The sequence below is a fragment of the Hyla sarda genome, chromosome 1 (assembly GCF_029499605.1).
Source record: "Hyla sarda isolate aHylSar1 chromosome 1, aHylSar1.hap1, whole genome shotgun sequence".
In the NCBI taxonomy this organism is placed as follows: Eukaryota; Metazoa; Chordata; class Amphibia; order Anura; family Hylidae; genus Hyla; species Hyla sarda.
This window is the reverse complement of record NC_079189.1, coordinates 570,679,125-570,696,983: the sequence shown is the minus strand read 5'-3', so window position 1 is coordinate 570,696,983 and position 17,859 is coordinate 570,679,125. Positions and strand designations below refer to the sequence as shown.

General features: G+C 37.9%; 1 protein-coding gene across 10 annotated transcripts in view; it reads left to right on the top strand.

Moving 5' to 3' along the window:
* SKOR2 (SKI family transcriptional corepressor 2) overlaps positions 1-10,594 on the top strand; it is a 101,379-nt gene extending 90,785 nt beyond the window's left edge. For all 10 annotated transcript variants that reach the window (XM_056543593.1, XM_056543546.1, XM_056543568.1 and 7 more), the window contains 3 exons: positions 5,219-5,286; positions 8,132-8,197; positions 9,804-10,594. In XM_056543593.1, the coding sequence (XP_056399568.1) occupies positions 5,219-5,286; positions 8,132-8,194 (131 nt within the window). In that variant the 3' untranslated portion in view covers positions 8,195-8,197; positions 9,804-10,594. The remainder of the gene's footprint in view (positions 1-5,218; positions 5,287-8,131; positions 8,198-9,803) is intronic.
* The last annotated feature ends 7,265 nt before the right edge of the window (positions 10,595-17,859 follow it).

Below are 17,859 nucleotides of genomic sequence, written 5' to 3'. Positions count from 1 at the left end.
GCTGCCCCCACCATGATCACTGTAGGAATGGTATAGGGCAGGTGATGGGCAGTGCCTGGTTTCCTCCAGACATGATGCTGCCCCCACCATACTTCACTGTAGGGATGGTATTGGGAAGGTGATGGGCAGTGCCTGGTTTCCTCCAGACATAATGCTGCCCCCACCATGATCACTGTAGGGATGGTATTGGGCAGGTGATGGGCAGTGCCTGGTTTCCTCCAGACATGATGCTGCCCCCACCATGATCACTGTAGGGATGGTATTGGGCAGGTGATGGGCAGTACCTGGTCTCCTCCAGACATGATGCTGCCCCCACCATGATCACTGTAGGGATGGTATTGGGCAGGTGATGGGCAGTGCCTGGTTTCCTCCAGACATGATGCTGCCCCCACCATGATCACTGCAGGGATGGTATTGGGCAGGTGATGGGCAGTGCCTGGTTTCCTCCAGACATGATGCTGCCCCCACCATGCTTTACTGTAACGATGGTATTGGGCAGATGATGGGCAGTCTCTGGGTTCCTCCAGACATGATGCTGCCCCCACCATACTTCACTGTAGGGATTTTCTAAAATTCTCTTTTCACATTCTCATTATGGGATATTGAGTGCAGAACGATGGGGGGGGGGGGGGGACTTGATTGTTTTTTTTTATTGAAAGTGAAAGAACTGAAGACTTTCCAAAGGCATTGTAGATCGGTGCATACAACATTCTTTGGACCCGTACTTCCTATCTCATGGGTTTGATACCTCTACAAGATTTAACTCATTGTAGCCTGCTATATGGCTATTGACTCTTGAATGTATGTGGCATTATTTGGTGGCTAAACAGAGAATGTTGCCTTTTTGCTGAAGGCTCCAGTAGTCTTCTCTCTGATGGATTGTTAAGTGAAGTTATTACTTATTTACAGGGGTAGATCTTAAAAATGTATGTATTACTGCTTCAAGCAAATAGAGAAGGAGGACGGAGTTGAGGGTGGGACATTCCTAATAGAGGGACCCCCAATCTTCTCCCACCATCCTGGTTAGGCAGGTGCTTGATTCGAGAGTGGGGGGGGGGGGGCATTGGGATACATCATTGATGCAATACCGCTAATTTTCCAGCAGAGCGTACCTAACAGAGAGGCACCCCCCTGTGGCTGCAGTGGGGTTTTAAGATGGGAAGGTCCAAGCAACTCTTCCCCATAGCCAGTGTGAACCATAGCAAAGCTCCTATTACTTGAAGAGGAACCAATCTGAGGGTCAGACAATGCATTGTTCTGCGGTGTCAGTCTGGGGGGCAGCATGATCCAGCACTATAGGGGGTTCAAGTCCTCATTTTAGCATGGGCCCCTGTCCTGGACAAATCACAGAACACCACACAAGGAGTTAACATTTAGAGCTTGAAAGGCATCTCCATCAGGGCCTATATCTTCTATGTTTTGTATATATCTTCTTCCCATGAGAGCCTTCTAAGAGCTTCCTCTTCTGAGACGTTTGTCTCATTGCTTCCTGTTTATCTCGTATCTCCCAATGAGGTTGGTTAAGCGGCTGATTAATGCAGCTCTGAGATGTTACCTCCATTACCAGGAGCCCCCGTCCTAGGACAACAATAATATATACCAATCCAGACACTTGTGCATCTTTAATAACTTCTCCTCCATGGCCATCCGGAGTTCTCCTGGAGTATTAATTACCATCAGGGGGTTTATCTATGTCTGGGAGAAGGGAGGAGTAGAAATCCCTATGAATGTACCCTATACCCACCTAAGAGATTGGGACAATCATTTTACTATATACAGCTGGCAAAAACGACTGTATATATTCTAGTGTGTCCTGCTAAGGTCTATATGGACACTACATGTCACTTTATATATGGGTACTGTTTGGCATTTATTATAGTAATACTATCTGACATTAAGGGTATGATTATATTTATAGGGGAAGGGTATGGTAATATTTATATGGGAAGGGTGGTAATATTTATATGGAAGGGTATGGTAAGATTTATAGGGGAAGGGTATGATTATATTTATATGGGAAGGGTATGATTATATTTATATGGGAAGGGTGGTAATATTTATATGGAAGGGTATGGTAAGATTTATAGGGGAAGGGTATGGTAAGATTTATATGGAAGGGTATGGTAAGATTTATAGGGGAAGAGTATGGTAATATTTATAGGGGAAGGGTATGGTAAGATTTATAGGGGAATAGTATGGTAATATTTATAGGGGAAGGGTATGGTAAGATTTATATGGAAGAGTATGGTAATATTTATAGGGGAAGGGTATGGTAAGATTTATAGGGGAAGAGTATGGTAATATTTATAGGGGAAGGGTATGGTAAGATTTATCGGGGAAGAGTATGGTAATATTTATAGGGGAAGGGTATGGTAAGATTTATAGAGGAAGGTTATGGTAAGATTTATAGGGGAACGGTATGGTAATATTTATATGAGAAGGGTATGGTAAGATTTATAGGGGAAGGGTATGGTAAGATTTATATGGGAAGGGTATGGTAAGATTTATCGGGGAAGGGTATGGTAAGATTTATAGGGGAAGGGTATGGTAAGATTTATAGGGGAAGGGTATGGTAAGATTTATAGAGGAAGGTTATGGTAAGATTTATAGGGGAACGGTATGGTAATATTTATATGAGAAGGGTATGGTAAGATTTATAGGGAAAGGGTATGGTAAGATTTATAGGGGAAGGGTATGGTAATATTTATATGGAAGGGTATGGTAAGATTTATAGGGGAAGGGTATGGTAAGATTTATATGGGAAGGGTATGGTAATTACATTATTTTTAAGATATGAAAGTAGTAAAATAAGATGGAGCACTCACCAGCAGTTGAGATCCTGTTCATTTATTTTCATATCACATAGAAAATGATACAGACGACATAGCGAGGAGACAGGGAGACAGAGCGGGAAGTGTGCATAGGCAACAGCCGTTTTGTAATGTTAGGGACTTCTTCCGGATATATTGGCAATATTTATTTGGGCATTATTTAGTGCATTAAATGGTACTATTACATGATATTATTAGACAGTATGTGGTAGTTTTAAATTGCATTATTAGGCATTATATGGTATTATTATATTGTATTATTAGGCATTATATGGTCCTATTATATTGTATTATTAGGCATTATACGGTCCTATTATATTGCTTTATTAGGCATTATATGGTATTATTATATTGTATTATTAGGCATTATATGGTCCTATTATATTGTATTATTAGGCATTATACGGTCCTATTATATTGCATTATTAGGCATTATATGGTATTATTATATTGTATTATTAGGCATTATATGGTATTATTATATTGTATTATTAGGCATTATATGGTCCTATTATATTGTATTATTAGGAATTATATGGTCCTATTATATTGTATTATTAGGCATTATATGGTCCTATTATATTGTATTATTAGGAATTATATGGTCCTATTATATTGTATTATTAGGCATTATATGGTCCTATTATATTGTATTATTAGGAATTATATGGTCCTATTATATTGTATTATTAGGCATTATATGGTCCTATTATATTGTATTAGGAATTATATGGTTCTATTATATTGTATTATTAGGCATTATATGGTCCTATTATATTGTATTATTAGGAATTATATGGTCCTATTATATTGTATTATTAGGCATTATATGGTACTATTATATTGTATTATTAGGAATTATATGGTCCTATTATATTGCATTATTAGGCATTATATGGTATTATTTTATGGTATTATTAGGCATTATAGGGTCTTATTATATTGTATTATTAGGCATTATATGGTATTATTAGACATTATATGGTCCTATTATATTATTAGGCATTATACCGTAATATTATATGGTATTATTAGACATTATATGGTCCTATTATATTATTAGGCATTACATGGTAATATTATATTGCATTATTATGCATTATATAGTACTATTACATGGTATAATTAGACATTATACGGTACCATTAGGATTATTAGGCATTTTATTGTACTTTTTATATGTATTATATGGTAGTATTTAGTTGAGCATGAAATGGCACTATTTGGCCTTTGCAGAACACTATTCATGTAGGCACTATATGGGATATATATATATATATATATATATATATATACATATATATATATATTTAAATAATCATTATATGAATACATAGACATATGTATTTTTGAATTCAAGTAGAGAAAGACATGGTCGCACATCCACAAATTGTAATTTGATCTAATTGCTTCTCAGCATAAATTAAAAAACTAACAGGTTGTTAGTATACATTTTGATCAAAAGTTGCAAGCCCCCTCGCCACGTCAAGGCCACCTATATAGAGTGGGTCCCTAACGTCCCTAGCATAAAATGGCGTAGCACTGGGCGTAGACCACCACTGCCGCAAAACCAGTGCCCACAGGGGGAACAACCCACTGGGAGAGCAGCCCCAATGCCACTCAAACCAGTCCCTGGGCCGCGCTCCCCACAGACACGGTGCCACGGCAGCAACGGACGCCGCACGGCACCACACCAGTGTGAACAAGGTGTAATAGCACACTTACCATGTGCTCCCAGTCAGACTGGGAGGCTGCTAGGAAAGAAAAGGCCCTTGTGTAGCTAACTACTACTTATATAGGGTTGGGATGAGGGGGTGGGGCAGAGTGCAGACCAAGTGAAAGCAACAAAAAAAGAGGGGATAGAATACACAATGTGACGTGGCGAGTGGGCTTGCACCTTTTGATCTAAATGTATACTAACAACCTGTTAGTTTTTGAATTTATGCTGAGAAGCAATTAGATCAAAATACAAAATTGTTGATGTGCGAACATGTCTGTTTTCTCTACTTGCTGGTGGGGAGGTATATAACTACTATACATCTAGATCCCATATAAATCCCATATAAGCAGGAGCAATATACAGATAGAGCTGGAGGGAAGGTGCATAACTATTATCTATCCTGATCCCATAGAGATAGCAGCAATATACAGATAAGAGATGGAGGGGAGGTGTATAACTACTGTATATCCTCGAGCAGAACCCAGGTCTGACATCAGACTGGTGATCACATGACACAGTTACATTAATGAAACACATAGGTGTAGCCGTGCTGGAATTAAACAAATGGCGCTGTACGACTAGTGATGGTGAGCATGCATGATATGGGCAATAAAAATAAAAACCCTGGAGTGCTTCTTTAACATGTGTATTTGACATTCTTTCACAGATAACTTCCATGACCAAATGAAAAGAGAACTAGCATACAGAGAGGAGATGGTCCAGCAGTTACAGATTGTAAGTACCAACACGTGTTACTTATATACTCTACCGCCACCATTGCCATAAACAGCGTCTGTATTCTGCTATTATGTTATCTGGAATCGCTATCATCTGGGCATCTCATGTTTGTGTAACTACAAGGGGTGGCATGGGATAGTATGTGCAAGTGACGGCTGTCTTTCCCATTGTACCCATGGAGGGATGGGCAAAGGCTTATTGTGCCCTTTTGCTGGTATACATCAGTTCACCTCTAGTGGTCTCCAAACTGTGGACCTCCAGCTGTTGCAAAACTGCAACTCCTAGCATGCTCTGACATCCACTGGCTGTCCGGGCATGCTGGGAGTTGTAGTTTTGCAACAGCTGGTGGTCCACAATTTGGAGACCACTGCTGTAAAGCCTGTATGGGATGAAACCCAGCAATCTAAAAACAGCTACTTGTAACCAGCACTAGGGGGAGCTCACTGCATACAGATCTATACAGATACTTCAGTTCCTCCTATATTCAGTACAGTACTAGTTAAATCATTGTGCAGTTAGCTCCCCCTAATTGTAAAAAAAAAAAAAATGTAAAAAATCTGTGTGCTAAAACAACACCCACCAGAGATGTAGGACCTTAGGCGTGGTTCAGACTGAGAAATCTCTGAGCGTAATTCCAGTGCAGCAGAATCCCATTGCTTACTATTATTACCTAACCCTAGGCAAGGATTACACACAACTTTTGTTTGCCATTGTTTTTTTTTTTTTAGGGGGAGGAGAATGGAAATAAAAATGTCACAAGAAAACCGCCCCCTCATTTTTCACTCTCAAGATGCACTTTGTTGTGGCGTCCCCCCCCCAAAAAAAAAAAAAAAAAAAAAAAAATTGTGTATACTAGGCTACATTTCCACACAACTTACTTTACTTCGGCGTTTCTTAATTTGTCATTTTTTCCCTCTTCATTGACAATTTTTTTTACTCTTCATTTGCCTTTTTTACTTTGGATCTTTTTGACTCTTCATTGGGTTTTTTACTTTAGCAATTTCTCAATGATCATTGTGTATTTTTTTCCGGGTTTTTCTCACTCTTCCTTGCCATTTTTTTCTCAGTGTTCATTGGCGTTTTTTAATTTGGTGTTTTCTCACTCTTCCTTGCCATTTTTTTTCTCAGTGTTCATTGGCGTTTTTTAATTTGGTGTTTTCTCACTCTTCCTTGCCATTTTTTTTCTCAGTGTTCATTGGCGTTTTTTAATTTGGTGTTTTCTCACTCTTCCTTGCCATTTTTTTACTCTTCTTTGTCGTTTTTATTTTTTACTTTGCTGTTTTTTTACCTCTTCATTGGGGTTTTTACTTTAGCGTTTTCTCACTGTTCATTGGTGTTTTTTATTGTGTTTTTTTCACTCTTCATTGGCTTTTTTTAACGTAGGTGTTTTTTAACTCTTTGGCATTTTTTAGTTTGCAGTTTTTTTACTCTTCATTTGTGCTTTTTACTTTAGCGTTTTCTCACTGACGTTTTTTTTATTGTGTTTTTTCACTCTTGATTGGCTTTTTAAACTTAGGTGGTTTTTTTTACTCTTTGTTGGCATTTTTGACTTTGGTGTTTTTTCTCTTCATTTGTGTTTTTTACTTTGGCTTTTTTTAACTCTTCATAGTTTTTTTTACTTTAGCGTTTTCTCACTGTTCATTGGCGTTTTATTATTCGGTGTTTTTTCACTCTTCATAGGCGTTTTTTACTTTCATGGTTTTTTAACTCTTTGTTGATGTTTTTTACTTTGGTGTTTTTTACTCTTCATTTGCGTATTTTACTTTGGATTTTTTTGACTCTTCATTGGGTTTTTTACTTTAGCGTTTTCTCAGTGTTCATTGGCGTTTTTTTATTTGGTGTTTTCTCACTCTTCCTTGCCATTTTTTTTTACTATTTATTGGTGTGTTTTTTACTTTGCCGTTTTTTATTCTTCATTGGGTTTTTTACTTTAGCGTTTTCTCACTGTTCATTGGCATCTTTTTATTCTGTGTTTTTTTTACTCCATTGTTTTTTTTTTTACTTAGGTGTTTTCTTTTACTCTTTGTTGCCGTTTTTTACTTTGGATTTTTTTAAACTCTTCATTGGGTTTTTTACTTTGGCGTTTTCTCAATGTTCATTGCACTTTTAAATTTTGTGTTTTTTCACCCCTCATTGCGTTCTTTTACTTTGCCATTTTTCACTCTTCATTTGCATTTTCATTTGGCGTTTTTCACTCTTCGTTGGTGTTTTACTTTTGTATGGTTTTATGGTTTAACTCTTTGTTGGCATTTTTTTTTACTCCACCTTTGCTTATCTCCTACAGTCCCATATCAACCTGCTATGACCCTGCAGCGCCATCTAGTGTTCATTTAAATATTGGCTTGTGCAAATAAAACGCTTGTGTGAATGTTTTTTTTCCCCCCAGCTTTTCCCACTTAGACCTTTGTTTCCCGAACAGTGTGCTTCCAGCGGTTGCAAAACTACAACTCTCAGCATTCCCGGACAGCTACAATGATAAATGCCAGCCTCAGTGTAAAGTGTGTCAGAGGAAGTGGTCAGTACTGACTTCCTGTGAGCTACAGGGTGACATCATCACCTATAAGCTCCTTGACTCGGTGATCAAACACAACACCCTCTTTCTGCCAAGCCAGATGATTGATAGGAAATGTAGGCAGCGATAGGAAATGGTTCAGTGACTGAATTGCATCCAATATGTAGCCAATCCCATGCATGCCACGTCAGCTAAATTGCTTCTAAAGTGCTTCTTTAAAGTTAACCCTTTAAATATATATATATATATATATATATATATATATATATATATATATGACATAAGTAAATTAGAGCCCTGTGCAATTACAATGTGTTTCTATTCACACAGATCCCTTATGCTGCCAGCTTAATAAGGAAAGAGAAACTCGGTACTCATCTGAGCAAAAGCTAAAAGGTAAGAGGAGCCACCATGAAACAAGAGGGTCCAGAATATAAATATCTACACTAGTGTTTCCCAACCAGGGTGCCTCCAGCTGTTGCAAAACTACAACTCTCAGCATGCCCGGACAGCCTTTAACTGTCCGGGCATGCTGGGAGTTGTAGTTATGCAACAGCTGGAGGCATCCTGGTTGGGAAACAGTGACCAGCACCCTGGTTGGGAAACAGTGACCTACACCCTGGTGCAGCAGCCTGACATTAGTCATGAGCTACCAAGCAACCTTATTAGGGCATGATGGGAGTAGTTGTAGTTTTACAACAGCTGATGAGCCACAGATTAGGGGACACTGGCTCAGTCCATAGGATACTGCCCGGCGACTAACAACCAAACTTTTGCGCGGCTCCCCATCCTTGCTGTGTAATAGTTAGTGCATTTACCTATATCTGCCACGAGAGGCAGATTACTGCATAGGTTTTTACAGCAGTGAACTCCCCCTAGTCATGGCTGCCGGCGTTATGTGTGAAAACAGAAATGTGATCATTGTAACATGAATTGTGAAATAATATTGTTAATAATCTAATGGAGCTTTCAGGGAGGAGTAGGGATTATTCTAATTCTTATTATTCTAATCTTGCTATTGGATCCTATGACTTGGGAGTTCACCCTAACTAAGAATTTAAATGGTCGCTGTCATTTCAACTTTACATAAATCAGTAGTGCAAACAAATATAAGAAACTTTGCAATATAACTTATCAGAGAAAATGCCTCTTTCTCCCCTTATTAGACTCCTTGGCTATACTCCTCCCCCCCCCCCCTTTTAAACTCAAGCTTCTCAAGTGTGTCTGAAAACAAATCAGCTCACTGAGGGGTCAGATTACAGCTGCTCATAGTAGTCTATATAGAGGGAATAGGAGGAGAGAAGGTAGAGAGACTCTTGGTTATAACTCTAGCTAGGTTTCTACTTGTTTTTTGCCAGGGTTTTTTGGAGCAAAAAAAAAAACCTAGAAAAAATGCCTGAAAAACTGCCACTGCATTTTTTCAGCGTTTTTTTTTTTTTTTTTTACATTTTCTTTCTGACATTTTTGCCTTCGTGTAGAAATTGCATTCATTCTCTTTTGCCAGCTTCGGTCTCCACCTGTTTCCCGCAAAAATGCTAAAAAATAATTTAAAAAAAAAGGACCAATGCAAAAAACCCACATTGCGTTTCTTTTTCTTCTTCTCTCCCATAGACTTTTATGAGAGAGAAACGCCAAGATTTCAGCAAAAAAAATAAAAAATTAATAAAAACACAGTCTAATGCTGTGATTTTTTTCAAGTGAAAAAACGCCAAAGCCAATAAAAAAAAAACACCAAGTGGGTCTAGCATTTCATAAGTCCCTGCTGACTAGCAGCTGCGTTTTTTTTTTACAAATACAGTGCGGCAATAGTGGAGACCCAGCCTCAGAGAGACTGCAACAGCTTGTGGTGAGTGTTATGTCTCACCCCTATGCTGGAGACATAGACTCTGCTTTATAATGTCCTCCATGCTGCTGCTGCTGCTTTTGAGTATCTGCTACAGAGATATAGGGAATACAATCTGTGTGTATCTGTTCTAATTTCTCCTTTTTCTTTTTTTTCCAGCCAAGACAAGTTGCAAAATCAGCCGAGACTTTTGTAAGATAATCAACCACCTCCTTGAACTTGTACAGAGACTTTAAACCAGGACTTTTCTTGAACAAAACTGGTTCCTTGAGAACTTGAGTGATCATGGACACTTTGGACACTCGCAGCTGATTCTACGGAGTAGCAGAGACTACACAAGCACCCACCGTGGTGGTACCAAAGTATGTGTGACCGCAGAACGTGCACTAAGACGTCCGGGAAGGGACGTTAATATTGAGTTTTGGGCTGAGTGACTGGAGGGGACAGCGGGATGGGGGGGGGGGGGTGGCGCACCCTCTTCTGGATCTCCGCACTGTGTACAATAGCAGCGTCGCCCTCTGCTGGCTCAAGTCTTACACCGGTAATGGTAAAGCTACGCCTGCGGATCGGACAGTGACTGCCGCCGGACCCTCATTTCACTCTGCCTGCTGTATGGGATAAGCCGTACCCTCTTGGACAAAAATTTTACAGTTTAATATTAAGTGTAATTAAGAATATAATCTCTGTTCTCAAAGTATTTATCGCTGTTCTTGTAGTTTCTTTTAACATTTAATGTGGATAAGAATCTATAATAAAAAAGCTATCAAGTGGTATCCGGCCGTTTCCGTCAGGTTCTGTAGTCATTTGAAGCACTCGGAGTTACAGTGTAAAGCATGGTGGACGGACCGAGCAGATGCCATAGACAGCGATGTGAGATAGTATGCAGTTTAATGCCCCATACCCTGCGGAAGTGTTGGGGTCTGTGTGTGATCTGTAGTGCATGGTGTCAGTATCCAGCCCAGTGTTCCCCAACAGAGTGACTCCAGCTATTGCAAAACTACAACTCCCAGCATGGCCGGACAGCCGGAGGCTGTCCGGCCATGCTGGGAGTTGTAGTTTTGCAAAAGCTGATGGCGCCCTGGTTGGGAAACGCCGCTCCAGCTTAATAACATAGAGATCATGGATACTTTCAGTAACAATTCATGGGGTGATGTAGCAGACGAAGAAAGTTATGGTCTGGAATTGCAGTTTGGTCCCATTGAAGTGAATGGGGCTGGGCTGCAGTACATCACACAACCTGCAGGTGGAGCTCTAGATTGTAGAACTGTGCACAACTGTTTCTTTTTAAGCAATTGTAGCAATAAAAGTGAAAAAGTAACTAATCCAAGACTTACACTGAGCTACTTATGAGCCATAAACCTCCTTGGGCATTGATAAGGAAGCAGCTCCCACAGGCAGAGCCCAGAAAGGACAGCGTAGACCAAGCATCACTTCAGGTAGGAGCCATCGCTGTAAAAGCATGTATATGTAGAATTATTGTTTTTTTTGGGTGGGGGCTCGAAACAAGGAATGGAGGTCCTGTGTTACTATTGCAGCTCCTTATCAGACAACCATGAAAGTGAATACAGCCGATTGCCCATAACAGGTTATTTGCTTAGATAGATAGATATGTGATAGATATGAAAGAGAAAGATGGATATGAGAAAGATAGATAGATATGAGATAGATAGATATGTGATAGATAGATAGATGGATATGACATAGATAGATATGAGATAGATATAAGATAGATAGATGGATGGATAGATAGATATGAGATAGATAGATAGATAGATATGAGATAGATGGATATGACATAGATAGATATGAGATAGATATAAGATAGATAGATGGATAGATAGATAGATATGAGATAGATGGATAGATAGATAGATATGAGATAGATGGATAGATGGATAGATAGATAGATGGATAGATAGATATGAGATGGATAGATAGATATGAGATGGATAGATAGATATGAGATAGATGGATAGATAGATAGATATGAGATAGATGGATAGATAGATATGAGATAAATAGATAGATATGAGATAGATGGATAGATAGATGGATAGATAGATAGATATGAGATAGATGGATAGATAGATAGATATGAGATAGATAGATAGATATGAGATAGATGGATAGATAGATATGAGATAGATGGATAGATAGATAGATATGAGATAGATGGATAGATGGATAGATAGATAGATGGATAGATATATATGAGATAGATGGATAGATAGATAGATAGATATGAGATGGATAGATAGATAGATATGAGATAGATGGATAGATAGATAGATATGAGATAGATGGATAGATAGATATGAGATAGATAGATATGAGATGGATAGATAGATATGAGATAGATAGATAGATAGATATGAGATAGATGGATAGATAGATAGATATGAGATAGATGGATAGATAGATAGATATGAGATAGATGAATAGATAGATAGATATGAGATAGATAGATATGAGATGGATAGATGGATATGAGATGGATAGATAGATATGAGATAGATAGATAGATAGATATGAGATAGATAGATAGATATGAGATAGATGGATGGATAAATAGATAGATAGATATGAGATAGATGGATAGATAGATAGATATGAGATAGATAGATAGATAGATAGATATGAGATAGATGGATAGATAGATATGAGATAGATAGATATGAGATGGATAGATAGATATGAGATAGATAGATAGATAGATATGAGATAGATGGATAGATAGATAGATATGAGATAGATGGATAGATAGATATGAGATAGATGAATAGATAGATAGATATGAGATAGATAGATATGAGATGGATAGATAGATATGAGATGGATAGATAGATATGAGATAGATAGATAGATAGATATGAGATAGATAGATAGATATGAGATAGATGGATGGATAAATAGATAGATAGATATGAGATAGATGGATAGATAGATAGATATGAGATAGATAGATAGATAGATAGATAGATATGAGATAGCTGGATGGATAAATAGATAGATAGGTATGAGATAGATGGATAGATAGATAGATAGATAGATATGAGATAGATAGATAGATTTGAGATAGATAGATAGATATGAGATAGATAGATATGAAATAGATATATAGATATATATGAGATAGATAGATAGATATGAGATAGATAGATATGAGATAGATATTAGATAGATATTAGATAGATAGATAGATATGAGATAGATAGATAGATATGAGATAGATAGATATGAGATAGATATTAGATAGATATTAGATAGATAGATAGATATGAGATAGATAGATAGATATGAGATAGATAGATATGAGATAGATATTAGATAGATATTAGATAGATAGATAGATATGAGATAGATAGATAGATATGAGATAGATATATAGATAGATATGAGATAGATAGATATGAGATAGATAGATATGAGATAGATATTAGATAGATAGATAGATAGATAGATAGATAGATATGAGATAGATATATAGATAGATATTAGATAGATAGATAGATATGAGATAGATAGATATGAGATAGATATATAGATAGATATGAGATAGATAGATATGAGATAGATAGATATGAGATAGATATTAGATAGATAGATAGATAGATAGATATGAGATAGATATATAGATAGATATGAGATAGATAGATAGATATGAGATAGATAGATATGAGAGATAGATAGATATGAGATAGATAATCCAAACAAAAAAATAGCAGCACTCAGGTGTCGAGGTGAGAAGATGTGTGGCTTTATTGACCAAACATCAATAGCGACGTTTTGGCTGCCTCCCGCAGCCATTGACAGGCTTGACAATGGCTGCGGGAATCAGCCGAAACGTCGCTATTGATGTTTGGTCAATAAAGCCACACATCTTCTCACCTCGACACCTGAGTGCTGCTATTTTTTTGTTTGCATTATCTGGGACTTTTTCTTGGGACCAAGTCTATCTCTAGCGAGCACCTACCAGACCTTTTTTCAGTGCTGCCTGAATTTTCTTTAAACTAGATAGATAGATATGAGAGAGAAAGATAGATATGAGATAGATAGATAGATAGATAGATAGAAAGGAAAGCAGCACGTCCTAGAAGCTTGTATAGAGAATGGTGCACGCAGAATCCAGACCTGGGTCAGCGGTCCATGTAGCATACAGAAGAAGGAATATCCGCAGCACACAGGTTAAAAAAAAATCCAAAGATTTATTCCATAAAAATAAAGGGAAAATTAGCAACATTTCAGCCAGCTCACCTGGCCTTTCTCAAGCTTGAGAAAGGCCAGGTGAGCTGGCTGAAACATTGCTAATGGACACTCTTATTGTTATGGAATAAATCTTTGGATTTTTTTTTGGACCTGTGTGCTGCGGACATTCCTTCTTCTAGATAGATAGATATGAGATAGATATGAGATAAATAGATAGATATGAGATAGATAGATACATACATAGATAGATACAAGATAGATTGATAGATATAATGGTTGTGCTGCTCTCCTGTGAAGTGTAGATAGATATGAGATAGATAGATAAATATGAGATAGATAGATATGAGATAGGTAGATAGATAGGTAGATAGATATGAGATAGATAGATAGAATATAGATATGAGATAGATAGATAGATATGAGATAGATAGATAGATATGAGATAGATAGATAGATAGATCGATAGATATGGTATAGATAGATATGAGATAGATAGATAGATATGAGATAGATAGATATATAGATAGATAGATATCAGATAGATAGATCAATAGATATGGTATAGATAGATAAGAGATAGATAGATAGATAGATAGATATGACATAGATAGATAGATGGATCGATAGATATGGTATAGATAGATAGATATGAGATAGATATGAGATAGATATGAGATAGATAGATATGAGATAGAGAGATAGATATGAGATAGATATGAGATAGATAGATAGATATGAGATAGATAGATAAATATGAGATAGATAGATATGAGATAGGTAGATAGATAGGTAGATAGATATGAGATAGATAGATAGATTTGAGATAGATAGAATATAGATATGAGATAGATAGATAGATATGAGATAGATAGATAGATATGAGATAGATAGATAGATAGATCGATAGATATGGTATAGATAGATATGAGATAGATAGATAGATATGAGATAGATAGATATATAGATAGATAGATATCAGATAGATAGATCAATAGATATGGTATAGATAGATAAGAGATAGATAGATAGATAGATAGATAGATATGACATAGATAGATAGATGGATCGATAGATATGGTATAGATAGATAGATATGAGATAGATATGAGATAGATAGATATGAGATAGAGAGATAGATATGAGATAGATATGAGATAGATAGATAGATATGAGATAGATAGATAGATATGAGATAGATAGATAGATAGATCGATAGATATGGTATAGATAGATATGAGATAGATAGATATGAGATAGATAGATAGATAGATAGATATGAGATAGATATGAGATAGATAGATAGATACATATGAGATAGATAGATATGAGATAGATAGATAGATCGATAGATATGGTATAGATAGATATGAGATAGATAGATAGATAGATATGAGATAGATAGATATATAGATAGATAGATATCAGATAGATAGATCAATAGATATGGTATAGATAGATAAGAGATAGATAGATATGACATAGATAGATAGATGGATCGATAGATATGGTATAGATAGATAGATATGAGATAGATAAATAGATATGAGATAGATATGAGATAGAGAGATAGATATGAGATAGATAGATATGAGATAGATAGATAGATATGAGATAGATAGATAGATAGATATGAGATAGATAGATATGAGATAGATAGATAGATATGAGATAGATAGATAGATAGATATGAGATAGATATGGTATAGATAGATAGATAGATATGTGATAGATAGATAGATAGATAGATAGATAGATATGAGATAGAGAGATAGATAGATAGATAGATAGATAGATAGGCACAAACAGTCTGTCTATACAGAAATATACAGCAACAAAGAAATCCCGCTAACTGAACTGTCCGGTGGAGTATAAAGTGAATAGACATGATAAGGCTGTTACATCTTTTAGTATTTCCATTCTGGTTCCTGCCTGGTTATCACTGTACAGTGTCACCATTGTTCTATAATCTATGTCTAACTTTGGACTTTAATATATAAAAATTGTAAAGTACCTAATAATCTGTGATTAATTTCTAGACATAAACACGGGAAACCCCACTGAACATAACCACGTCCTGATTCATTGCCCACAGACCAGAAGGGCACGTAGGACAATGCCCATGTACCATATATACCAGGAAAGCTTAGGCTACATTCACATCTTCATTTTGCCATATGGTTTTGTGTTAGTATTTTTAAATAAAATGGTATAAAAATGGTACAAAACTGTATGGGCGTTGCTAGGTTTCCAAAAGACCGGGGACTAGAGCCCAAAGCCCAACCCTGCCCCTAACCACACCCACAGCCCCACCCTAACCACACCCACAGCCACACCCTAACCACACCCTCAAACACGCCCCTAACCTGTGGCAGGGCCAGACTGGGAACAAAACCAGGCGTGGGCATTTTGGCATAAGCAGCCCATTTTTTGGGCGGGGGTCTGACTGCTGAGACCCCAACCAATCACATCAGTTCAAGTTGCTCTCCAGCTGTTGTAAAGCTACAACTCCCATCATGCCTGAAGAGCCTTATGTGCATTATGGGAGTTGTAGTTTTGTTACAGCTGGAGAGCCCCAGATTGGGGAACATTGTCACCCATTGTAACTGCAGAACTTACAAGTGACTAGAGCTCTGATAGGACAGTCTATAGAGTACACAATGATATCAGTGACTTGAGTGATGTCTTCTCTGTTGTCTTTCCTTTTCTTCTTCATCTGGTCCAGGCACCAGGACTACTTCCAGCTACATCTTGTATTCTGCAGAGTCTGACACCCGGACATCGGTGGTTCCTTAATTTGTTAGCAGATCCTCATCCTCTGTATAAAGACAATAAGCATTAAAATCCTGCTGGAAACTGTGCCACCTGAGCAGTGTCCTCCTTCAGACCCCTAAATCTACCTCCTCCAGACCCCTCTTTTCCCCTTCTCTAGACCTCTCTGTCCCCCTCCTCCAGACTCCTCTGTCCTCCTCCAGACCCCTCTTTTCCCCTTCTCTAGACCTCTCTGTCCCCCTCCTCCAGACTCCTCTGTCCTCCTCCAGACACCTATGTTCCCCTCCTAACCCCTAAGTCTTCCTTCAGGCTCTTCATCCCAATACTGTCCCCCCCGGCAGCCCCCCCCCCCCCCCACCACCACCAAAACATCCCCCAGGCTTCTCCACCTCTCTATCATATTTCTCCCCCCTTAATGTGCGCCAGGACACAGGCAAAACAAAAAAACTGATGCTTTCCTTGCCCCGGTCCCCTGCAGATCCCTTTCTCCTCCGTGCAGTCCTGGTATATTCTCTCTGCCCCCTGACAAATGCTGGTTTCAGGACCTTTCCCGCTCAGCCAATCACTGACCTGACATGTGACACAGCTGTGACCACTGATTGGCTGAGCGGGAAAGGTCCTGAGACCAGCACTTGTTAGGGGCAGAGAGAAAATACTGGGACCCCACAGAGGAGAACAGGAGCTACGGCAGACCTACGGGGACCGGGAATAGGTGAGCGTAGGTTTTAAAAAATTTTCCTGTGCCCTTATTATTACTTAGGCCAGTGTTTCCCAACCAGGGTGCCTCCAGCTGTTGTAAAACTACAATTACCAGCCCAGACAGCCAAAGGCTGTCCGGGCATACTGGGAGTTGGTATTTTTGCAAAAGCTTGAGGCACCCTGGTTTGGAAACACTGAATTAGCATTTTAATTTTGGCAGCGGGCCGCACCATATCATGCACACATGCACGCATGGTGTGGGCCGCCGCCAAAATTTAAATGCAAGTTTTACAAGTTATACATCATATACACACAAACATCATACAAACATACATGCATGCACACATCATCCATTTATGCACACATATCATACATACATACATGCACACATATCATACATACATACATACATGCACACATCATCCATTTATGCACACATATCATACATACATACATGCACACATCATCCATTTATGCACACATATCATACATACATACATGCACACATCATCCATTTATGCACACATATCATACATACATA